Consider the following 25,557-nt stretch of genomic DNA (forward strand, 5'->3'; position numbering starts at 1 on the left):
ATAATGGATTCTTCAGCAATAATGTAAATCCCAAAGCTATATCAGTGTTCCAGGGAATGCCAACAAATTCCCTAACTAGGGGTGAGGGACTTTGTACCAACAAAGCTGGTCTCCAGTCCTTCTAGAAATTGGTTCCAATCAATCTTCTACATCTTCCCTCTCTTCCTTAGTAGGGTTTTACTTTCTAATACTTAGCATGGTGGTTCAAACATCACCTTTTCACAATTCACCTCAGGCTTTTCACAAAGGCCTGATATTGAGCAGAAGGTCACTGCAATATACCAGCCTCCAGCATCTGGCTTGCAGGGCACCTCCAGTCTCAATGGTTTCAGAAGAAACCAACGTAGCACCAGGTAAAACACATCAGCCTTTGCCCGTGCTGTTCAGAACACGTGTCCAGATCACTGCCAGTGGATTGTTCACTCCCTGCATTGCAGCCCCCCTGCATTACAGCCTCTCCAGCGGATTGTTCACTCCCTGCATTGCAGCCTCCCTGCATTACAGCCTCTCCAGCGGATTGTTCACTCCCTGCATTGCAGCCCCCCTGCATTACAGCCTCTCCAGCAGATTGTTCACTCCCTGCATTGCAGCCTCCCTGCATTACAGCCTCTCCAGCGGATTGTTCACTCCCTGCATTGCAGCCTCCCTGCATTACAGCCTCTCCAGCGGATTGTTCACTCCCTGCATTGCAGCCCCCCTGCATTACAGCCTCTCCAGCAGATTGTTCACTCCCTGCATTGCAGCCTCCCTGCATTACAGCCTCTCCAGCGGATTGTTCACTCCCTGCATTGCAGCCTCCCTGCATTACAGCCTCTCCAGCGGATTGTTCACTCCCTGCATTGCAGCCTCCCTACTTCTGCTGGCATTTACCTGAGACCCATCATGGAGACAGTGCCTGCCCCCAGCGTGAGTGGTAAGCATTCCCTCAGCCACACTGCCCTCAGTGGCTGGTTGAAACCGGGACAGGATTTTACATCTCATTCCAGACTGCCAAGGAATAAAGGCACTAAGGGAGAAAGGTTTAGCAGTGCAAAGGCCACAGTGCTTACCACCCTGGGATCTTTTGCTCCCTTTACAGATCAAGGACATTGTGTTTACCCAATGGCCTCAGTGCTGCTGCCAGCACCTGGAACCAGCACCTCGGCTAAAGAGTCCACAAACCCAGTCTTCAGAAGGCTCTGACATTTCATTAGGTGAACGACAAACTAACTCTGACCCACAGCCAGTGGTATCAGAACCTCCCAGGATCTCGGGACAGCAAGAGATCTCCTGGTTTCATTCCTTAATGGGTTTCTACATAACTAGCAACTGCAGTCACTACAAGTAGTCCCCCAAGCTTTATATTGTCTCTGTCCCTGACAGTGAGGTCCTTTCCATTGAAGGGAATATTCCCAAAGTATCAACCCTCTTTAGTACACCCTGGTCATTGCCCAGCCAAGCTCTAAATATGCGGGACAATATTGTTGAGAACCCCAAGAATCATCAGTACTTTAATTCCTGCCTAAATTCCCACAGTATTGTGGGAATTGTCACAGTAGCTGTGCAGGAGAAAATCTGCCAAGACGCCAATGTGGCAGAGGCTGGAATTCAGCTCAGTCCAAACATGTCAGTGCAGTGAGGCCATTAACCTGACTGCAAGCGGGGTTGCAAATTGCAAGAAAATATTGTCTGGCATTGCAAAGATGAGACTAACCCTTGAGCAAGATTGTCTCAGGTTGCTGAAAAGTTAATAGTATTAAAAAAAAAAAAAAAAAAGGGTGTGAGCAAGTTGCTTGGACATATCTGCTGGGCCACAGACACTGTGGTTGCAGCTTTAATCATACAAAAATCATCACAAACAGCAACTTTTTAAACTCAGAGAAAAGCTAACTTCCTTTCTCTCTGCCATTGATAGTTGCCCTGAGATCCCTACTTATTTAAAAACCACACTGCTGTAGGAAATCCTATAAATATCCAGAGTGATAAGCATGCCCTTATTATTCTTAGAGTGGACAACAAAGTAAAAATGGAAATCACCCTTGGCCTACTGGAACTTCTGCAGCCACATCCTCTGTCCCCACCCCATCAAGCTAAAAGCAGCATTGCCAGCTTGGGACTTGACCTCACCATCATAGTCAGCTCTTTGGTCGTACCTCAATCTCTGTATCTGATATAGCTGGTGACAGCTGGGTATCTGACCACCACACACAGTCAGTGAACCCGAGAGGAGATGCAGGACACTCGACAGACAATGCAGGAAAATGGACAATGCACAGCATAGAAGATTACATTCTTCAAAGTGCAAAGGTTATTGACAGGAACAGCACAAATAGGTCCAAATCTGGCCCTAGCTGTGACACAAAACATCTATAAAAACTCAGTTTTCCACAGGAGTATTTGTTGCCTATTTCTTATAGTATATACCTGTGCAATGCTTTCACTTTACAAAAAAAAAAATTATACTTCTCTGGGTTCTCTTCTTTTTGACCTCTTCTTGCTGCTGAATTTTTTTAAAGGCCTATTTCAAATCTACCTCTGAATGAATGAGAAATCTAACCCTATTCCAGCAGAGAGCTCACAGCATGTTTTTCTGAATGTTCACTGTCAGGTTGCAGCTGTGCTGGGAATTATCATCTCAAGGAGGAAAATGAGGGCAAATTGCTTGATTTTATTTGAGCACCAGCGAGGTCACACCTGGAGCACTGTGTCCAGTTTCACAGCCCTCAACTCAAGGGGAATGTGGAGAAAGTGGAGAAGGTGCAGCAAGGGTCATTAAAGACGATCAGGGGCCTGAAGTCCCAAGCAGAGGTTGTAGGAGAGGGTTTTATTTAGTTTGGTGAAGGGAAGGCTGAGGGAGGATGCAATAGGAACGTGAAACTGGTTGTAAGGGAGTTACAAACACAAATAAAGCCAAACTCTTCTCAGTCAAGGCAGATGATGGCGTAAAAATTGGCAAAAACATGAAGAAGCAAAAGGCATTTATGCAACTGTGACAGTGTTTGCTTAAAATATTTAGCCCATGTGTTTCTCTAGTGCAGTGTGAACAGACGATCTCCAAAAGCACCGTGTTCACTGAGGGACTCAGCAGCTGTAGCAATGTCTGGTATCATAACATTTATAACTGAAAACTGTACAAAATTCAAGCCTGAAACCAGAGAAAAATTAATGTTACATTAACTTATTGAAAGCTGAATTAATACTTTCTGGGTGTGTTTTGGGTTACTCTTCACACTCCTTGACTACTTTATTACTTATGAGGTCTCTTCTGTAAGAGCATTTCAACCCCTTTTGAATTAAACGAATAACTCAAAGAATTAAACTCAAACATTTCAAAATTGGTGAAACTATTTCTTTCTGTCTATTTTGTTATAATATTATTTCTATGTGCACAAAAGAGTTAAGGCATAAACATCCCAGAATAAAAATCGTGTCTGACAGCCATAATGTCACTTTGTAGCTAGAGGGAACATTCCTGCTGTCACTAAAATACCGCGGATGTAGCCAATTGAACAAAAATGGTACTGTCTAAACAAACTCAGCACACAATGGTTAGTTCCTAACTTCAGAGGTTCAGCAGACCAACTATGCTCCAGACAATGCTGAGTTTGTTTAAAGTGTAATACATTTAGTTGTGCATGCTTATATATGAGTTATTGTAAAGTTGCTTCAGGCTAAAATCATTTCTGCTGCAACACCACTGAAATGAATGTACTTACAACAGAGATTAATTTGGCCCATTATGTTCAAAACTTGCAGATCTTTCTTTCTTTCTTTAAAAAAGAACTATTCTTTTTGTAATTGGTCTTATTCATTGCAATCATTTAAACACAAAGAAAGTCTTATCTGTGTTACCCCACTGTGGTGGAGTTATACTGGATTTACGTTGTTGCAACCGAGAGAATTCTTTCAGCTGAAAATAAAGACAGCTGCCCAAATTACATGCAGATCACTGGACTTCTCCTATACACCCAAAAACTTGTAATGCACATTTCGGTGTCATGCATAACTTGCTACAGCAGCTGTAGGGAAAAGGATTCCTGATGCACAACACTTTGTTAGAAAGTTAGGTCACAGCTTTAGCTATAAGAGATTTCAACATCTAAGCAAATACATTTAAGGTTTTTTATTATGCATGGACAGCAAGCAGTCCATACTCTCTCCAACTTATGGGGCAGCAATGGAATTGTTTTCCCATCTGGATCATCTACAGAGATGGCACTTCAGCATTCTGGGTATGAAAACTGGGTTTGAACTCTGGGATGGAGGAATCAGATTCAAAATAACTAGGTGTCTGAAACAAAACTATAAATGAAATTACTGAGGCATTTCATGATTTTATCTTATACAGGAAGACAATAATTTCTTCCTAGTCTTAAGGAAGTTCTGAACCTGAATTAAGCCCCACAGCTGGAATGAGTCAGGAGCAACCCGTGCTGCCAGGCTGCTCGGAAGGACTGATGCTGCCTGCTGCAAGGAGAATGGCATGGAGGCAGCCCAAAGGCAGGCACTTGCAGCTCCTCCTACAGCCACAGATGTGCTGAAAAGAGACTCCACTCCTGTAAAGAGCAAAGAGTTTAAAAATACATCCTGAAAGTTAGGCACAGAATTCTCTTGCAGGCCACAGCAAGAGGCTGGTGCAGACTGCATCCTTCTCCATGCTGCAAAATCCCACCCAAAACACTGCAGTCACTAGTACATTCACAGACAAATGTAAATGCAGGCAGTATTTTGTAGACCCCTGGCCAAGAATTTTGCTCTCAAAGCATTGGGCTACACCACTTTACTTGAGTACAGGCTTTAAAAGACTACAGGATGTAGAAAATCCAGAGAATCAGGCATGTGTGTTTCTGGTATCCCAGCCAGGTTGGCTTTGCTGCAGGTTTTACTCTCATAACGAAGATGATTCTTTCCTCTCAGAGAATCCATAATCCAAACACAATCAGTTTGCTTGGGCAAAACCTCCTTAGCTGCTTGCTTCCGCATTTTGTGCAGAATTTATATAGCAAATCCCACTATATAAGACATGCAAAGCAAACTGTAAGTTCCTCTGTGGGGCAGAATAATTCAACCATAATTATCCCTTAGTCTCTGCTCAGAAGACCACAACATTCCTTAAAGCCAAAATCTTTAGAAAGTCTAATCTCAGACAGAGGAGTGAGATATATGATAGCCGATAATTGCGTGTTCTTCCTTGTTAGTTTTCATTAAATTGAGGAGAGACATAAAATCTATATTCTCACATGGAAAGTAAAGATTTTATTTCACTTTACTCCATCAGTTCACTGACTTTGATGGATCCTGTGCAAACACAAGAAAAATGTATCCCAATGAAAAATGTATTGTCTTTTTGAGAGTCTGAACTTGTGAAGCCCTTTCTATTAAAAAAAAATCCCTGGAAACCATAGGAACTCTTTAAAAAGCCATGTCTCATGCTACTTAGAAATGCAAAGGGCAGGACATTTTGATATATTCTATTATACTTTCACAGGACAAATAAATAAGGAGAGTGAAGAACTGCAAGTATTTGATTTTTTTCCCCTCAGGAGGCAACCTCTAAAATTACAGAGATCTGGCTGAAAAAAGGTTAGAGTTGGCTACATTAGTGATGCAAACACAGCCTAGGCAGTTCTTTGTGACCTTGGTGCCAGTCTGCTCATTGCCACTGTCCACGGCACCAGGAACCTCAACTACATCTGTAGCCACAGTCATAAGTGCGAGGACCGCCCTTAAAAACAAGGTATGGCAAAAGCCCACACAAGGGACTAAAAAGAGTTCTGACAGGCACTGTACTTCCACTAGTGACTCAAAGGTACACAGACCACATACTGCACAAAACAGAAAAGGAGGTAACTACCCACAAAGGACAGCATTTTGTTGCTATATGCCACTAATCCCTCCTTAAAAAATGAAAAAAACCTTGCACAATGAAGAACAGCTGGTGCAATCCAACTGTCCTACTAATGCATTAACAGTAATTAATGATACCTGTAATTCTGGCACAGTATCACATACCTGCACGTGCTAAAATGTGTACTTCCTCAAACACCCTGTTTTCCTGGACTACCACACTCTAAGAAAAACAGTCTTCCTAGATCATCTTTATGAGAAGGCTCTCTTCAGTTTTGTGGGTTTGGATAAGCATCTGCTTACTCTATTGTCTGCTGAAAATAGACAAAAAGACAATAAGACATGATGCACATCCAGCTGCCAAAAGTGATCAAAATGTCAGACCTATTAAGATCTCGCTATCTGACATCTGTTTCCTTGAGAGGCAATGTGTATTGCCTTCATTGCCTTCATTCCTGTTCCAGCTAAGGTGTGGGGAAACCCTGATGAAGTTAATTAAAGCCCATTCCCAGTGCAGTCACAGCAAAAATGCTTGCTAAAGCCCAGCTGATTGTTCCTGTGCCAAATCCCTGGGAGCAGCAGCAGCAGCAGCAGTACAGGGGTGTGTGGAATGCTCCTCACTTGGCTTTCAGCACAATTGTTCAGACATTTACTGCAGCAGGTTAGAGTTCCCCCCAGTACACCTCTATTCATTACTATTAGAATCTTCAGGGTGCTCTGACACAGCTGTGGATGGGGAGGGCACGCCTCTCACGCCTTCTCCAGAAGCTCACATGAAGGTACCTCACTCAACGTGGCAGCAAAGGTAGCCACACCATCACAAAGGCCTTCAGAGGCAAAGAGCAACCTTTGGATCTCCTACTCCAGCCAAGCTGTGTCTGCACCCTGACGCGCTCAGCTCCCTTGGGAGTACTCTGTTCTTCAAGTGACAAAATCATGGAATATGCATCTAAATAGAAACTTGCCAGGTGTATTTGTAGCAAAAAGCACTCTTGTTCAGAGGCAAGTGAGTTATCAGCTAGTATTACCATGCCACTTTATGCACTTCCTTAGCTTCCTTACTGCTAAGCACAATCTTGGTACTACCCATATTACACATCTGACAGCTTGCATTAGCCCTGCCCAGTCATCAGAGGTAGTGAACAGTCTGGTTTACCCTATGAATACGTCATGTAGAGCAGAGACAGCACTGCCTGAGCACAAAGAGGCACCAAAAAGTATGCCTGACTGTACTCCCACGAGAGAGCAGCACTCAGTACTACAGGGCAGAAACTATCTTCACCTGTCAGGTCCATGTAAGTGCTGCAGATAAAATAAAGTTTTACAAAGCCTTCATACTTAACTGGAAGAGACACTTAGTCTTGCCCACATTGCTGCTTTCCACAAGTAAAACTTCCCAGAAAGCTGGCCCTGGTCCCTTCATGGGGCTATACCATGTTTAGACTGACTTGCCTTTAGTACATTCTACACTTTCAGTGCAGAATTGAGTTACACTTCTGTGTGCTAAACTGTGAACATTCCTTTAAGGGGCAGATCAGCAAATTTCAAATGCAGTGGACACCCCCCATTATTCCCAGTAAGGACATACTTTCCCTGCACTAAAATCCTTCAGGCATTTACAGGTAACAGTCTCAGGGCTCACAGCTAGATGGATAAATCAAAGTTAGTGAGTCAGCACTGGGAGCAAAGCTGGGAGTCACTGCCAATGCCACACTGCACAAGATGAACAGTGACTCCTGTGTCAAAGCAGGAGCCAAGAGTGAAACCTGGATTTGGCAGAAGGCAGAAGCAGACCTCCCCCTGATGTCAAGGTAGCCAGTGCTTCACTTTTGCACATGCTCAAGTGAGTGCTGTTCCCATCTGTCTTCTGGACTGTGAACTTCCTTTGAAGCCATGGGAGTTCTGCATGGAGACGGGTTTCAGCATCCAGTTTTCTAAGAGATGCAATTCAGTGAGCACTTCACATGATGAAGGGAAGCAGCAGTGTGTGTAAGGGGAGGGAGCTAACTGTTCTGTCACATCAGTATTTTAAAAGACCATCTACACAACCATAAAGATTTAATCTAGAAGAGACAATGCTGTGGTACAAAAAGTTTATTTAGTCACAATTTTGTAAACATATGAGGTAAATTAACATTTACATCAACTTGCTTCTTACAGAATTTAATATACAAGGCACTTCTCTGAAGACAGTACTTTTAACTGTTTGCTGGTTTTATTGTTACTACAAGTTCCTGACTGCCCAGAAAACTTGCTCTGCTTTTTGTCAGATTCTATCATGTAAAAGACAAACATCCAGAAAGCAACAAGAAAGTTCTGAGTAAGCTTTCTTATGCTTTAGAAACCTTTAACTGTGAGAAACAGTGGCAATGCAAATAGAAATGTACTCTCCACCTTAAAATATGCTCACACATCTTGCATAACTCTTCAAGAACTGAAAACTCTAGAATTAGATTGGCATCTTACAGCAAACTTAAAATGCAAATCTACAATTTCTTTATCACATCAGTGTTTTTAATTTATGCAAATAGTCCCATTGCCCTCAATGATCTTATTTGCAGAAGTTAAAATAACTTGCATGAAATTGTATTTGCAGGCTCAGAAACATTTTTGGCTAGAATGCAAAATATTTATTTTTTGTAAAATCTTCTACAGTGTAACAGTGCAGTGTTTATTCACAAGTACTTTGTTTTGAATTTTAAACCAGGCTGTTAATTTAGCTTGTAAAGGACATATGTCACAGCTAATTTTTGTCATTGAAGCTCTAAACACACAGGAAGGCATATGAACAATAGTGAACCTTAGTTTATTTGGCAATAATTGAGTTCTTGATGAAAAATATTTTTTCCATGGTGTACTCCCTACATATCCAATGCCCATATTTTAATTATATAGAGAAAGCTGATACTATGCATCAGCAATCAGGTTAAATTTAATGGTACTACCTTATGTCTGAAGAGTTCCTGTGTTACAGTATGACATTTCTCTCATGTTTAATACATTGGCAGAGTCATTCTTTTACTTCTTATAAAACTGTAAACTTAGAAAGCAGTTTATTTCATCCAAATGTGCAATCCGAAATCAAAAACTGAATGTAAACTTCAGAAAATCAAAATTACAAGAGCACACTTTTCACAAGAAAAATCAAAGTAAAACATTTGGAATTAAAAAAAACCCCACCAGCCTGTTCCAATCCATGGTGTTAGTGTCTATATAAAACAAAAAGACCAGGGGGCTCAACACTCTGCTCCTGCAGACTGCTGTCACCCACATGAACTCAGCAGAATACAACAGTTTGTAGCAGCTGAGGAGCTGGTCCCATGGCCAACCAAAAAAGGACCTAAATAGTGATCTGATTTTTAAAGCTTGCTTTTATCATTTTACTGATCCTACACTTATGTACTCATACCAGAAAATAATCTTAAGAGCTGCAAAATGTCAGACATTTAATTAGCCCTAAGTGCCTTGTTGAACAACAAATATACTGCAAAGAGAGTAGTACATCATACACCTGGTAACTTGTTCAAAGAGTATCTTTTTTCAGTTTTCTTTTCCATAGTTTACCTCAGCATAATTTTTAACTTCAAGTAAGAGAGAGAACAAGTTTTCCCACAATTATTCTACTCAAAGAGCAAAAATTAGTGGGTTTTTTTTTCAGTCTGCTTAATATCACGCATGATTCTGACTTCTGCTTTTGTGACAACTTACCTACAGGTTTCACCTTAGCTGTGCACCTGAGGTCTGTCAGAATGGTGGCTTGAACAGCCATACGACCGGGCTAAGTCAGGGTATCATTTGCTACCAGTTCCATGGAACTTTGTAATTAAGTGATGTGAAAGAGTCAATGACTCAGAAAGCAGCAGATAATTTTTGCCAATAGACTCTATTTTGCAAGTCAGTGGGTGTTTGTACATATTTTCTGGAACTGTGGAATTCTGCATAGAATTGGGCACTTGACTCACAGGATGTTGAGTTCAGTGATCATTCATGAGTAAAGGTTAAAGTCCTCAAAATTGGCCACACTAGTAAGATTTTTCTTTCAACAAATCTGAATCCAGATGTGATGCAGCAACTACACGCAGTTGTAAGCACTAAGGAGGAGTTCTGCCAAAACAGTTACCTGGGCTTAAATGAAGAAACAGTTACTGGACTCCAAATGAAACTGTAGGCAATGAAGAGGCTTGACGCTGCATGGTTACGTGATGGAACTTAAGCTGATCATAAAAGCACAACCTGTGAGTTGTAGCTTTGCTTTCTCAGGCCAGGGCTGTCTGGATGCAGAGGCTGCTCTCTCAGACTTCTCTTAGGGGTTGCAATAGAGTTACACTTCTCCCCCCGAGCTTCACCTAACAGGAAAAATATCTTTTAGAGCTTTCCAGTAGTTACTCTGGCTGAAAATACCATATATTCCACAACAGCATCTGAACTTTCTCCAGCTCTAACCACACACATGAACTTGAAAAGACCAACCTAGGTCAAAGTTGATCCTAAGTTAAATCTATCTCTCTCTTACTATTTTTTATATACAATACGGATGCAATCCTGCAGGACACACTCTGTGAGGGTAGTACTAAAGTAAGGGCTGCAAGATGCAGAGCCCCATCAAACAACATCAGTTTTGCTCTCAGGAAGTGATATAAAAATGCACACATTCCAGGTGGTCTGGTTTATATAAATACACTCCAGAAAGATTTCGACTTCATTCTTCAGAAGCACAGAACAAATGAAAATTAGCCCGTAAACTCCGATGTACTAAAATACAGAGATGCATATATTGCATTATTTCAGCAATGTAGTTAACTGGCATTTATCAAAATTTACAAAACTGCTACTATAGATGCTAGCAAATCTAAAAATTTTGAATCTTAATCTCTGCCTTTGTTTACATCTAGGCAACTTCATCAACTTTAGTCCATGTTCAGCATAGTTGCATGGATACAGCAGAAAGCAGAACTTGGCTTTTAGTTTTCGCGCAGAAAGGGTTTTAATGGCTTATAACACAGAAAATCCATGAGAGCATGCCTGAAGCTGAATACCTAACAATAAATATCTTTATTGTACTACTACACATCGACGTTTAATGCAGTGGCTGCCCTTAAGATCCATGGCAGCAGAAGGACTTCTTCCTCACCTGGTTCAACACAAGCAGGACAAGGAAATCATGAGACAACACGCCCAAAGGTTGCAGTACAGTGCCTCTGATCATGAGAAGTTCTTTGTGACTACTCAGAAAGCAGTGAAAATGTTTAGTCTTGAGTGGTGGGAATGTATTTTGACTGTTGAATAAAATAAGCACAATCAGGAAAACATACAACAGCAGAAATAACTGGTAATGTTAACTGCTTGCTACAGGCTGACCCTGCTGTGCCTGAGTAAGGACTGCACTGCCAGGCCAAACACTGAAGATGCAAAGGGCTATCGCAGTGTGTTTGACTGCTCTTTTCCAGCTACAGGACGTTTGATTTATAGCAGCAACAGGACTGAGTCCAAGCTTTAGTTCTTCTAGATTTTGCTTAGAACAGAAGATGGGCCTAATTCTGTATTCCTTGTGTACCGAAACTCTCCTGAGCCTATTCAGGCATGCAGAATTCTAACATCTTGTTAAGGAGGGAATAAAGGATGGCCAGTTGAAAGGAAAGCCGCACCTTAGGAAAAAAAACCCAGTACTTTCCTTCACCCATTTTTGAGGGACACACACATTATTCAAAAGCAGGATTTCAATGTCTTTTCTAAGGCTCAAAATCTAAATTTCTTCTGGCTCTCAAAACTTCACGTGAATGTTAGTCTTGCTTGAATAGGGCCTCTATTCCCAAATCTTGCTCCTTGTTAAACTGAATGGAAATTCTGAAAGCGACTTCAGTCGGATCAGGATAGACCTTTCATCTACCACGTTGCCCAGATACTTTAGCCATCTTTGCTGCAATACATGATTATCTAAGTTTGTTTTCACTGACCTAAAGACACCACAAATTGATGTTAAAGGGTACACAGCAGGAAATAATGTTGCTTTGGGAATTTCACCATTAGTCAGTTTCTCTCACATTTTCTTGTAAGATCAAAGATCAAACTAAAATTATTAAGTACACAGTCAAGTAACTTTAAACCTACAGATTATTCTCAAAATGTTCAAATACTTAAAAATAAGCACTCAAGTTTCCTTCTAAAAAGCATTTTTCCCACAAACTTAAGCTGATATCTAATAGTCTAAAATGCAGAGCTGTACTTTATCCTAATTGTTTGTCCACGGGCAATGTATGGGGCCACAGTGTATTGAAATCATAATCCTTGCTTTCTGAAGAGAAATTGTTCTGTGTAATGATTTGGTGTGGTTTGAATTCCTGTCCTCCTGTAAGCAATTTTAGAAGCCAGCTAAAATTATAGTCAAACATGCTCAAACATATTTGCAGGCTTATAAACACGGTGTGATCATGGTTGCCAAACACTGGATAGAAGGTCAAACCGAACACTTCCTAACAGGTCAAGAGTAAAAAAAAATTATGGAAAAAAGAACCTCAAAACTCTATTCCAGGGGTTCCCTAAACTTTGCCTGGCTGAGGACCGCATTGGTGACTTGCCATGAGCACAAAGGCTTTGTTAAGTCATGTTATATGGAAGAAACTGAGTTCCCTTTAATAAGGCAAGTTGGTCCGTAGACACAACAGGTGCCAACAGGCAGTGTACCACCTTGACGTTGGCCACAGGGCTACGTAAGGTTTAAGAGGAAGAAAGTAAGTCATGGCATCTGCTCATGCAGAGCTTCAGGGAAAGAGCTGAAGTGAAGGCAAGGGCAAGAGGTAGATGACAGCCAGGTGCACGGGCACTAGGGATATTAACATTTTTCTCGGATGAAAGTCAGCCTCAGGGCACACGACCAGCTACCATCGCCACCTGTTATCTGTGCAGGCCTCCCCTACGGCCACCCTTGAGGGATCTGCCGCGAACATGAAGGAAAGCGGTCCCCCGGCCCATGGGCCACGCTTCGGTCACCCCTGACCTATTAGAAAATGCCGATAACTTTCCCCACTACAACTCACAGAGTGCAAAAACAGCAAGCGTCTAAGTTTGAAGCCCAGGCCTTCTCACCCACGCCAGGCCTGGCCTCCCCGGGCAGCTCCCCTGCCCGCTGCGCCTTCCACCGCCTGCTGCCCCGAGCAGGGGCCGCCGCCTTACACGGCCAGGTCGTCAGACCGGGCTCTGCAGCTGCTCGACTTACTGGCCCTGCTCAGGCGCCGCGCGTCGACCAGCAGCGGCGGCTCGTGCATCTCCACCGTGGTGCATGCGGCCGAGACGGGCCGCGCGCCCGGCCGCTCCGCCTCGCCCGCCTCATCCCACCTGCTGCCGCTCGCCCCGCTCAGGCTGGTGCTGCTGCCGCTGTTGGCCGCGGCAATGGGCAGCACCGCCGGGGGTGGGAGCAGCTGCTCCAGCGGCTCTTCCTGCTCAGGAAGGGGATGCCGGACGCTGCTGGGGGTAGAGGAACCAGCTGAGCTGGAGGAAACCTTCCCCTGGTGCTCGGCGGCCATGTTGACCCAGTTCTGCTCGGATGTCAGGGCACGGCTGCTGCTGTTGAAGTAGTTGATGACGGCCGGCGTGGGCGTGGGGATGGGGGTCGGGATGGTGACGGGAGTGGAGATGGGTGTGGGAGTCACAGCACGGTGTTTCTCCTCAGGAACTTGTGGAGCAGCAGGGTAGCTTGCCATGGACGTCGTGTTGGAGGGAGGCCGTGGTCTCGGAGCAGCTGTAGCGTAGTACGACGCCATGGTCACTGGGGCCAGCAGCGGTGTGACAGCACGGGTGTCAGGCAGAACAGCGGCCGGCGTGGCAGCCGTGACCACCACGGGAGGTGCTGGCGGCGGCAGGGAAACAGGTTTGGACTCCCCCGTTACCATAACTGGTGTCATTGTTGCGACTGGCATCTCTAGGATGTACTGGCTTGTCATGCCCTGCTTAAGCTTCTTCCACCCCAAGTGATATATCTCAAGCATGTTCAGCAGCAGGGAGACTGAGGCCACCACCAGCATGAAGATGATGAAGATGGTCTTCTCAGTGGGCCTCGAGATGAAGCAGTCCACAGTGTGTGGGCAAGGTGAGCGGCTGCACTGGTAGACTGGCTTTAGCTCGAAGCCATATAGGAAGTACTGGCCCACAATGAAGCCCACCTCAAAGAGTGTCTTGAATATGATATTGAAGACATAGGTACGGAGCAAGGCACCCCCCATACGGATTCTACCACGTTCATCACGGATTGGGAGCTTCTCTTTCCCCCTTTTGACAATAGATTGATCTTTGGCGTTATTGCTGCCTCCTCCACCACCACTGCCAGATGCTGCTGCTACTGGGTAGTTGCCATCTTTGCTGCTTCCCTTTTTTTTCAGCTCCTCTTTCTCTTTCCTCTTCTCCTCCATGCGTACAATGTGCAGGACATGGCCCAGGTAGATGAGGGTCGGAGTGGAGACAAAAATGATCTGCAGCACCCAGAAGCGGATGTGAGAAATGGGGAAGGCTTTGTCATAGCAAACATTTTCGCACCCAGGTTGCTGAGTGTTGCATGTAAAGTCCGACTGCTCGTCTCCCCAGACCTCCTCAGCAGCAGCCCCCAGCACCAGGATCCTGAAGATAAACAGTACTGTCAGCCAAACCTTGCCAATAACCGTGGAGTGCTCCTGTGCATTCTCTAACAGTCTCCCCAGAAAGCTCCAGTCACCCATTGTTTCAGATTTCTAACCTACAACAAGAACATCAGAGCAATTAGAGCAATGTAAAACATAATTACACAACGCTGGGGCAGAACAGATTGATCCTTGACAAATTATATTTCTTAAGGGCACTTGCTTTTGCAGAATATTGCACATATACATTAAGAACTAGATAACCCTGGGCCCACAGAACCCAGGGCTTCGGCAAGTTTAATGCTCTCACAGAGCCCATACAGGCTTAAGTGCTACACACAACTGGGAAGAAGAATTCGTAAGTTAGAATTTCTACAAGATTTAAATATTTTAAAAAACGTAATTTCTGTTTCCTCTGTCTGAGATGGCTCTCAGAACTGCTCCTGCTTATATTTAGAAAAGAACAGGTAGAAATCAGATCAGTTAAAGAGAATAATCCTACTATTTATGCAACTGCACTGGTATTCAGAGTGTGATGCAAAGTTTGCCTAACTCTAATAATTTTACTGTTATCAGAACTTATTTACTCCAGTGATCAGGAAGTTAGTAATAGGTCTGCTATTTTCAAACTGTACAAACACAGAAAAAGAATTACTCAAAACCTACGGCATTCACAGTTGAATGTTGGAATCTTTACAACTCAGCAAGCATGTTCTCAAAGCCTAATCATGTTCAAATTTGTTTATTTCTAAAAAGAACCAGACATTTTAGTAATTTGAAATATTAGGAAGAATGACAAATTCTGAGAGGAATGGTGAAAAAGTTTTTATGCCATTTCCCCTACTGTCCTGGCAGTTGGTGTTACTGACCCACACTTACTGCAACATCATTAAAACAAAACAAAACAAAAACCAAAACAACAAACTCAAGGTCATTTCAGCAACTACATACACAGATTTTCCTGGAAAAAAAAATCTGGTTTTTTATAACCTTACTTCTGTGACAAACAACTTGCATATATTCTCAGCAGTTTCCACCAATTCATATATGATGGGCCCCCCATGTCCAGTTCTAGGCAGAGACACAATTGCTGATTTGGAAAGGCTTAAAGTGGAAGATTTTTTAAATATCAGATTCCTCACAAGCTTCCTCCAACTGAGAAACAAGAGAAACCTCCTGGTATCACTTCTGTTATTCTTGGCCTGTTCATAACTGGATTATATATGTAAGAATATTGGAATATATGTAAGGAGTACATTTCATTGCCCTAATAAACTCACTTCTATATTTTATATGTCAACCTTCAACTAAAAAGAAAATTTAAAAAAATTTGCTTTCAGCTAACTTCAATGTCTTCAGAAATAGTTGTATCATAATTGTAACTCAGATTTAACAATTTGCATACAAAAAAACCCCACTATTAGAAAACTAATTATCTTCTTGTTTAAAAATCTTACAATATTTTTAATATATAACTTAATTACATCTTACTGTGCTTATATTTCTTATCCAAACACCTGGGTGTCTTATAATTCCCAAGAAAAAAAGTGTTCATCACTACAGCTAGGAATTTACCACTGACAAAGTGTACTATTCTCATCATTATATGAGTGTAATTTCCAGCAATTATGTCACTGTTTTTCCAAAAGAAGTATTTCCAAAGTCTGTCCTGAACTTCTTTCAGGCTTTTAGTTAAGGGAACTAAAGGAATTAAATTTATTTAAGGTATTTTTTTACAACTTGACTTTACTGTGAGGCAATGAAATACCTGTGACTGCAGAGTAGTATGCTTCACACAAAAAGCAATAACACACCCATTAGTATTTTGCAGTTCTATAAATTCTGGTGTATTAATTAATTTTTTATCACATGAAGTTAATTTAACAAAAACTCCCCCTAAAAATACATCTTTGATATTTTTAAAAAACCCATTCCCTTTAATATAAATCAATTCTTTTTCCAGCATAACATGATAAACATACTACTACTAACATGATAAACTACTACTAACAACAAAATACTGATTTTGTGTATGTATGTTCCCTGTCCTGAAACATTTTTTTAAAATATATTGTTTCTTTTTGAAGAATGTATTTTTTCTCCTCTTAAGACAGTAGCCCAAAGCTGAATACATTTTGTTATAGCATTTTATAGTCTTAATTTAGTATGTTTATATTACTTTAAAATTTAATCATCCATCTTAATTTCATAAGTTTTAAAATCTTTTAGATGGTTAAGTAATTTTAATCTTGACAAATAATAATTTTTATGGCAATAATGAATTAATTTTATACCTTTTTTTTTACTCAAAATCACTTCAAGATATACCCGGGTTAGTTCCAGCTTTTGGACAGAACTAAACTGTTTGGGAATGTTGTCATTATGAGTGGGAAAATGTAGAAAAAGCAAAATAAATAATGTGATATTCGATGGGTTAAAGAAGTTTAGCATAAACCCAGGTTCAGTATTTCCTGTATCTGCTATTCTTTACATTATTCTGTGCCTCTCAGTTCAATACTCTCTGCCTCACTCTTTATTTTCCAACCAGATCAAACAAAATAGGCAGCTAAGGTAATAATGAGCAGGTGATGATGTCTGTAATGAAAACAGGGTAATTTGTGCTTTTCTGAGGATTTATCTAGAGATTAAGAGAAGAACAGTAACATTTTTTAGAACTTAAAGATGACAAATAATAAATCCATCTAGCTTAGTCATTCTCCAATCTCCAAATTTTTTTTTCTTTTTACTACGGGTCAGCAATGCCCAGGCTGAGCTAATTCAGGACACCAAAGACATGACACAATGCACATCTCAGAAGATACACATAAAAAAGCTATTTCAGAGCTTACATTAGTCAAAATATTTATTTCTGTGTATTAGAGTGTGCAAATTCCTCCTGCACACCAAGAGAGTGTTTAAGCCATGAGCAGATACTTCACAGCATCTTGACTGCACAGAGGTGAAAAATCTCAGTGTACATCTCAGTATGAATCGCAGCAACTGCTGCCTTCACCACAAATGTGCACTGTCCATATTGAATAAATACTGGAAGGACATAATTTCCAAGGGCAATGCAAAGTTACATATCTCCACTGGCTGGAGAGTTCCCAGAAATCCAGGTCCTGTGTCTTTCTTCAATGTCAATACATTCTTCAGTGAGCAATTCTTAAGGCAAACGAAACTCATTCAAAAATCACAGCAACAACTACAAAGGGGTGTCTTGATACAAATCATTATTAAATTACATTAAATGAAAACAGAAGGTTCACAAAGCTCAGAGAATATTTGAGTTTTCCCTATTGAGTTCAACAATATCTATGTCTAAATTTAAACAGCCACAACTCAATATTTTAGCTGAGAATAATCCCAAACTTGCTTTTGTAGTATTACATAAAATTCAGCAGTATACTATTAGTATTAGTATTTCAGTGCTACAGAGACAGGCAACTGTTAAGACCTAATCTTCAATATGGATTGTGAAAGGAGACATTTTTTCTTTCTGTGCTTGGAAAAAAAAAAGCAGATTAAGAAATGAAACATCTTTATCTGCATTTCATGGTGTCCATGAATACCCACAAGGGAATGACAGAGAATCTGTCCCAGAAAACAATCTAATTCAACAGTATGAAAAGCAAGGACTTCATGAACCTTTGTATCATTTAATAAGAACTGGGAGTCTTGTTTTATTTGGTGTATTTTATTGTATTGTATTTCTTGTTTTGGAAAATCATTCCTTTGAGAACACACTGAAAAATGGACATTCATAAAAATTGGCATGGCATTTAAGAATCAATGTTGTGTTATTAATTACTAGTTTAGTAATTAATAATTTAGTTATTAATTACTAGTTTAGTAATGAACAAACACACTTTGCTTGTAACAAAGAGAACAAGCAAGCAAGAATAAATTTTAGAAGCTGCAATGTCATATCTATCCCTCTGCAGAAGAAGAAGAATTATAATGCAGCATTGACAAACTTTCCAGTTATTTTTAGTTCTGGTGATGAAAAGGTTCATCACTATGTGCACACAGGTGTGGAAAATCTGACATTTTATCTGACATTTTATTATTTACAAATTTACTCAAACATGTACATATTTATGTATTTATATACACATATGCACACAAGTAAGTACACAGCTGTATTACATACATTACCAGATTATGACATTTGATGTATTTATGATTTCATTATACTGGTGCATCCAAAAAATGTCCCATAACAAATATTTAGAAACTTAACAGATCTCCTTATCTGAATACAATTTCTTAAATTCAGTCCACATTTCCTTTAATTTCTTGTGACAGTCTAAAAACTTGGGATTTTGATTTTTTCTTCAAAATTATCTCTAATTTATAAAGCAGTATGACAAAAAAAGCTGATAAAACAACTTGCAAATTTTTTTTTACACCAAACAATCAGGCATCTCCACCACTATCAGGTTCTTAACTCTGCTGATTTAAATCAGACCAAAGCAGTCATCCTGCAGAAAGTCTGCAGTGTGACCATGTAATTCCAGACAAACTGGCATATGTGCAGGCACAGAATGAGCTACTGTGGTTTCCAGTGAAACTTAATGGTATTTGGCCATGTACATATATATACACAACACAATGGTGTTTCATAAATCACAACAGAGGTTTCATAGTTCATTTTATAAACTTGTTTAAATGAGGATTTGAAAAATACCTTTCTTCATGCTCCCAGTGTCATACTTTCAGACACATGTATCACCACTCTCACTGTATTTTAAACATTTGCTAAAAATTAATTCCTTAACTGAACTTGTTATTACCTTGAACTTACTTTACTGCTATGGAGCCTCCTCCTTAAATCCCAGGCAAAACTTCTTTTGACTTCTTCTTGACTCCACTTGACCTCTGAGTGAAAGTTTGGCCTGAGTAAAGGAAAAGCGTGAGGAGTGCAGGGCTGAGCCCAGGAGGAGAGCTACAGCCCACGTTTTAAACTCCTCTTCCCTGCTGGAACCCCTGCCCTGATTCATTAGCCACAGGAGGAAAACAGGAACAGAAAGCAACCCCTTTTCTCCCCTAGAATACTCAAATGCCATCTTAGAGCTCTACACAGAAGGAAAAGACAGTGACTTACCAGTACAGCCGAAAGGTGTGAAGGGTGTGGAGCTACCGGGAGACTGCGGAACAGCCGTGGAGCATGAGGGCAACAGTCCTACATCCCGAGTGAGTGAAGAGAGAGAATGAATGAGACAGAGCTGTCAGGTGCCCACGCACCATCAGCCACACAGATCTACAAACTGCACCGTGAGGAGTGTCCCGCCCCCCGCCCCACACATACAAAGCAAAGATGAGCCCTTATGCCATTCAGAGACTCAAGACCCCTTTTCACTGCAGAGAAGCAAGGACTCCAGCGTTTGAGTATCTGTCTGAGAGGACTTCAGGCAAGTTAAAGGAACTGCAAGGGAGACCCTGTTCAAAGTCCTTAAAGTACACCTTCATACTACGGAAACTTTTTTCTAGTTTAATTCTAAAATGTTCCAGTAGCATTCTCTTATTTCCCTTTAACTAAAAGAGGTATATAACTCTAGTATCTCTGACTACTCAGTTCAATTAATTCTTCGTATCTGTGTCAGTGTTTTAAAGACCTAACACACTAAGAATTTCTAGTAACATGCTAGGCTTGTATGATTTCTTCAGTGAGTCAGCAATGAACTCAAATATCTTTTGCCTACAGGGAAAAAAAAAAAAGACACAAATGAAACAACTTTTTTGCTTATAACACTGGCAAATATTTACTTCATCAAGCTTCATACCTTCCTGAGAATATTTATTCATCTCAATACTTTGCATCACTTGTGAGTCCTAAGTGAACAAGTGAGTAACTGCTTGTTTTGACAACTCTCAGACCAGAGATGTGAACAGAGTGAGGTAACAGTGCGGTCAATGCAGGCAGGCACCCGGCCGCTTTCCCCACTATCAGCAGAAAGTGATACGGGCCAGATAACGCAGAGCTCACCTCAAGGAACCCCGGAACCATCCCGGGTTATGCTCGTGAACTCCTTCATTCTGTGAGGCACCATTTATGAAGTTGAAAGAAATTCTGCCTCTGCTTTGTATTTAAGACTTAACTTTACTCGAAGTACAAAACTGGCTTGAAATGCACATCAATGTTCGCATGTTAGTGGCAACTTTTAAGGAAGATATTACACGTCCCTACACAACCATCCTGGATATTAATACTTGTTGCTTTGTGCTCCGCTGCATCTTCTGAGGTATTCGGTGAGGACTGGACACTTCTCCCTGCCACACCAGGCTCAGTTACCGTCCCACCTGCGAGCGCCGCTGCCTGCACACGGCTCCCTCGGTGGGGCAGGAACACAGGGACCCGCCAGGGCCCCTCGGGAAGGTACTCAGAGCAGCGGGGCCCCTGCCACGACTCCTCCTCGGTAGGATGAGCAGGCTCGGCCCCGCCCTGCCCCTCCCTGGCGCCCGTCCCACGGCCGGGGGACTCGGCCGGCGGGCAGAGGCCGAGGGCGCTGGGGCGGGAGCCCGCCCGCGGCCGGGGCCCTGTGCCGGCGGCGCGTCCCTGCCCGGGGCCGAGGGCGCTGCCCAGGGGCGCTCTACTTACGCTTGGCGGGAGGAAGGCTTTTTACAGCAGCCAAGGCGCGACTCGTTGGGAAGAGTCCGGGCGGAGAAGGCGCACAGGTCGCTTAAGCGGGACGCAGAGGCGCCCCCAAACTTCGCTGGGCTGTGGCAGAAGCGGCGGGGCGGGGCGGGCGGCGCCCGGAGCCCAGCGCCGTGCCCTGGCCCTGCCTGCTGCTGCCCGCCCGGCGCCGGCACCTCTGGCGGCCGCCCCGCAGGCAGCGGGCACCCGGCCCTCCCTCTGCCCTCCCCTGCCCGCCTCCGGCCGCGGCTGCACACGGGACGGGCCCGCAGCCTTTCCCTTCGCCCGGGAGGCTCCCAGCGGATTGTCTCCCTGCAGGTTAAAATGTTTGTCACTGTGCGGATGACCCATCCCACCTCGGCGGGATTTCCTGGGAAATAAAAGGGCTTCTTTCCCGCTGAGGATAGAAGCGTGAGAAGCCCCTCCCCGCCCCGCCGGGGCCCCGGCCACGCTCAGAGGGCGCCTCGCCCCGGCCGCCGAAGGCACGGGCCTGCGTCCGTCGGGTGTCAGAGACACCTGAGCAAAAGGGCAATAAAACCCCGCCAAAACAACCCAACAACTTCGTCACCAGAGCGAGGGGTTTCTTTCCGAGAGCAGATGAACCTTGCTGGTGGTGCCTGTGTATCTTGCATGAAGAGCCCCAAAGGGCTGCCAGCCCCTTTTTTCTTTCCCTCAGACCCTTCCTTAGTCAGGATCAGCTGTCAAGCTGTTGAGCACAGAACTTTGGGAAGAAGAAAAAACAAAATCCCTCAAAACCAGAGATCGGTTGTCACTGTTCTGGAAGTTATTATGTAAAAGTAGCTCTTGACATTTTCAGCATAAGTTCTCAAAAATATTACTATCGCCTATATTTCAGTTAGGCTTGTGTTCTGTAGCGTTGCCCCAGGGAAAGGAAAACAGCCACACAGCCTGGGCAGCATCTAAAGCAGAGTGGGAGGTGGTTCTGCTCAAAGGTCGAGTGAGGTGGTTGTACCCTGCTATTCCGCTCTCACAGGACCCCACCTGGACTGCTGCATCCAACTCAAGGGGCCCCCACTGTAAGAAGGATGTGGATCTGTTGGAGTGAGTCCAGAGGAAGGCTATGAAGATGATCAGGGCTCTGAAGACAGGCTGAGAGAGTTGGGGCTGTTCAGCCTGGAGAAAAAGGTCTAAGGTGACCACACAGCAGCCTTCCAGTTCCTAAAGAGGCCTACAAAAAAGCCAGAGAGGAACTAGTTACAAGGGCATGTAGTGACTGGACAAGGGGGAATGCCTCAAAACTGAAAAGGGGTAGATTTAGATTAGATTGTAGGAAGAACGTCTTTAGTGGGATGGTGGTGAGTCATGGGAACAGGTTGCCCAGGTAAGTTGCAGATGCCCCATCCCAGAAGTGTTTAAGGCAAGGTTGGATGGGGCTTTGAGCAACATGGTCTAGTAGAAGGTGTCCCTGCCCTTGGCTGGGGGAGTTGGAACTAGATGATCTTTAAGGTTCCTTCCAACCCAAACCATCCTTTGGTTCTATGAAAGAATGACTTAAAGTGGTAGGATGACTCAACAACTCTTCAACAGTAACATATGAGTTTCTCTTAATAGCTGCTCTACAAAGAGCTGGAAACAGAAGCACACCAGTCATTCCCAAGGCTTTATTTAGTAAAAAAATCCAATAGAAATTTTGAGACACTTTGAGGAGCTGTGTGTAGCAGAGAACTGTTGAGAATCTGAATCTGACCATGCTCATGTTCTTGTAGTATTCTTGCACTGCTTGACTGGTCCCTATAAATATTTCAGCTGAAAGCACTAGAGAGGAAGATCCTGAGCACTAGAGGTGGCACAAGAACAAATGACTGTTCAGAGATGGGTGATATATCTGAAACACAGTGCTGCCATGATTGTAAGTGTACCACAGGGTTGATCCTGAAGCACTGGGGCATGAGAGGCTGTGTTAGGGTACAGGATGGAATCCCAGCAGCCACAGTAACTCCTAACATTAAAACTTTCCTCATGCAGTTAAGTCTCTCAGCTCATAAATTTTAATAGCCTGAAGCACTTGGTGTTTCTCTGATGGCTTTTTTCACTCTCTGGAAGTTTCAAGTGGTATTTCCCACTATCTCTACAAACAGGCCTTGACACCTGCTTTTTTAAGAAAAATATTCTTACTCAGGAGGGCAGTGAGATTCTAGAGCATCCTTTTAATAGTGCTACAGAAGGTTTTTTGATAGAATCCTTTACTTTTCAAACTAGGAGAAGCTGATGCAGTGCCTGCCTGCCATGGGACTACACCCATCAGCTAACAATTTCCTTTCCAAGAATTCCCTTCAGGATTCATAGAAGAAGAGGTTTGGTCTGTCAGCAAAACCCTCTGGATCATTTGTAAAAACGGGACAGGCAAGGATGGAAAATCCATGGGGAAAACTTGAAGGATGCATTTTTAGAGGTGGAGAACCAATTATGTACTGGTGAAAGCCCAAGCATGTTGAGGACATATGACTTATTAGTCATATACTAGAACAGGAGGATCTGTAGCCAGACAAGGGGTAAATAGAAAAAAGTAGGATTTGTCTCTCTGAGGAGTTTATTCAGAAAGAAAATAGGTTCAGATTTAGTTACTGGTGTTCAAAGGTGTCTTTTCATGTGGACTTTCTGACAGAAGGATTTCCCTGGAAGAACCATCCAACCATAGCTCTCATTATGTTTAAAAGGTTGGCATTAACACTAGACAGCAACACACAGCTTAAAGTGACATTTAAATTTTTACATTAAAATGCACACTTACAAAATTTTCAGCCTTCCTTTAATTAACACAAAATGACAGAATGGTTAAGGTTGAAGGGACCTCTGGAGATCATCCAGTCCAACATCCTTGCTAAGGCAGGGGCACCTACAGCAGGTTACACAGGAATGTGTCCAGCTGGGTTTTGAATGTCTCCAGAGAGGGATTAATTATCTTCTTTAGTACAGTCTTTTGTCTTGCATCCAAGCCTCCACACAGGTGACAACCCCTACTCCACATATAGACAGACATTTAGCAGTACATGATTTGGCTGGCACAGAAACAAAGTGAAGAGACAGAGCAGTTAGGCAGGTACTTTTAAGATTAGATGACTCAGGTTTTCATGACAAGGTACATGGAAAGAAAATAAAAAATAGACACCAAGCTTTATGAAATGATAAAAAGATCTCATAAAATAAGGAGATATTTCTTGATTGATCTTAATCTGAACCTGAGCTGCTGCTCAAGAAGAAAAACAGATTTTTCAGATCAATATTGATCTAAAACAGTGTTTTACCCCTTGCTATTTCTAATTTATACATCTATTTTGAAGTACAGAAGTGGATCACTCTTATGTAACTGTGCATCCAAGCACGGTCTGGTGGAAAGAGCCCTAAACTGTGGTACATGTCTTCAGTCATGAGCCATGCCAGAGTGACACATGGCTCGGCAGCGCTGGCAGCAGTTTTGTCCACACAGTCAGACAAAAAAAAAGAGCTACGAACGCATTCAGTTCAGCTCATTGTGGCACTGACGGTATGTCAGTAAAGAGAATTGCGCTTGACATGCCACTGCCCTACAGAAGATGGCACTAAAGATATTTAAATTCCGGGAAAGGGTACTGCTGCCTCCAGCGGCACAGCTTGAAGCAAGGAGGATTAAAATATCTAGTTGTTTTCTACATGGATGAATAGAAGGACTTCAGAATTCATTAAATAATAAATAACATGACAATAAAAAGACTGAAGTTGTACTTTGATCTCATATTATATACTAATTTTTATTATTGTACCAGTGAGTGATTAGTGTTCTGTACAGCACTACTGCTAGGCACATCAGAGAAGGCAGCATAAGAACTGGTGTCAGGAAGTATTATTTCTAGTTTTGTAGAATGACACTGCGAGTTCTAGTTTGTAGGAATGGAGGCACAGGAAGACTCAATATCTCATCCTAGGTTATATGGCTCTGAGAATAGCACTGGGACTCTAGGCTGGTGTTTCACCCACTAGAACCAGCTTCATCTGGTCCTTTCTGGTTCTTTCCTTTGGAAACATGGCAAGTCTCCCAATACTACAACAACAATAAGAACAACAACATAAACCTGAATATTCTGGGATATGGAACAGCAAGATGCTTTCCATTCATCTTCATGGAATCAAATGCTCCATGTAAGATGTAGCAGAGGAAGATGCCTGTACAAACCAGGCATCTGTTAGGAGGAAGAATCAAGAGAGACCTAGGTCATGCAGAATCCTAAGAGGAATTATGCCTGCTGTCATTCTGTCATGGTGTGATGCTATTTTTTTTCTGACACTACAGGCAGAAATATGAAATAAAAATATTGGTGTTTGAAATACATTGATTCCTGCCACAACAAGAAATCTGGCAGAAAGCTGAGCTGAAGATAACAAATTTAAAATGCAGAGTTCAACTAGTTCACTGCTGAGTTAGTGAGTTAAATCAACTCATACAAAAGTTAAGGACAGATTGTGTTGGAGCAAGGAAGAAGATGGCCAGTA

The 25,557-nt window shown here is 42.5% G+C and overlaps 1 protein-coding gene across 2 annotated transcripts; it reads right to left on the reverse strand.

Annotated features, from left to right (window-relative positions):
* Nucleotides 1-7,918: 7,918 nt before the first annotated feature.
* On the reverse strand, nucleotides 7,919-21,301 carry GJA3 (gap junction protein alpha 3). 2 transcript variants are annotated; one of them, XM_063394640.1, is made up of 3 exons: nucleotides 21,034-21,301; nucleotides 19,540-19,617; nucleotides 7,919-14,548 (listed from the first exon to the last, which is right to left on the reverse strand). In XM_063394640.1, the coding sequence occupies exon 3, from the start codon at nucleotides 14,529-14,531 to the stop codon at nucleotides 12,993-12,995; it is 1,539 nt and encodes a 512-aa protein (XP_063250710.1). In that variant the 5' UTR covers nucleotides 14,532-14,548; nucleotides 19,540-19,617; nucleotides 21,034-21,301; the 3' UTR covers nucleotides 7,919-12,992. The 2 variants fall into 2 exon arrangements, 1 of the variants encoding a protein (XP_063250710.1); XR_010080011.1 differs by lacking the exon at nucleotides 7,919-14,548 and adding an exon at nucleotides 19,229-19,330.
* Nucleotides 21,302-25,557: the final 4,256 nt, after the last annotated feature.

Source organism: Prinia subflava, chromosome 3 (genome assembly GCF_021018805.1).
Source record: "Prinia subflava isolate CZ2003 ecotype Zambia chromosome 3, Cam_Psub_1.2, whole genome shotgun sequence".
Taxonomy (NCBI): Eukaryota; Metazoa; Chordata; class Aves; order Passeriformes; family Cisticolidae; genus Prinia; species Prinia subflava.

What these genes read in the sequence shown, in the direction of transcription:
- GJA3 (XM_063394640.1), bottom strand. Translation starts at nt 14,531, where the DNA reads ATGGGTGACTGGAGCTTTCTGGGGAGACTGTTAGAGAATGCACAGGAG.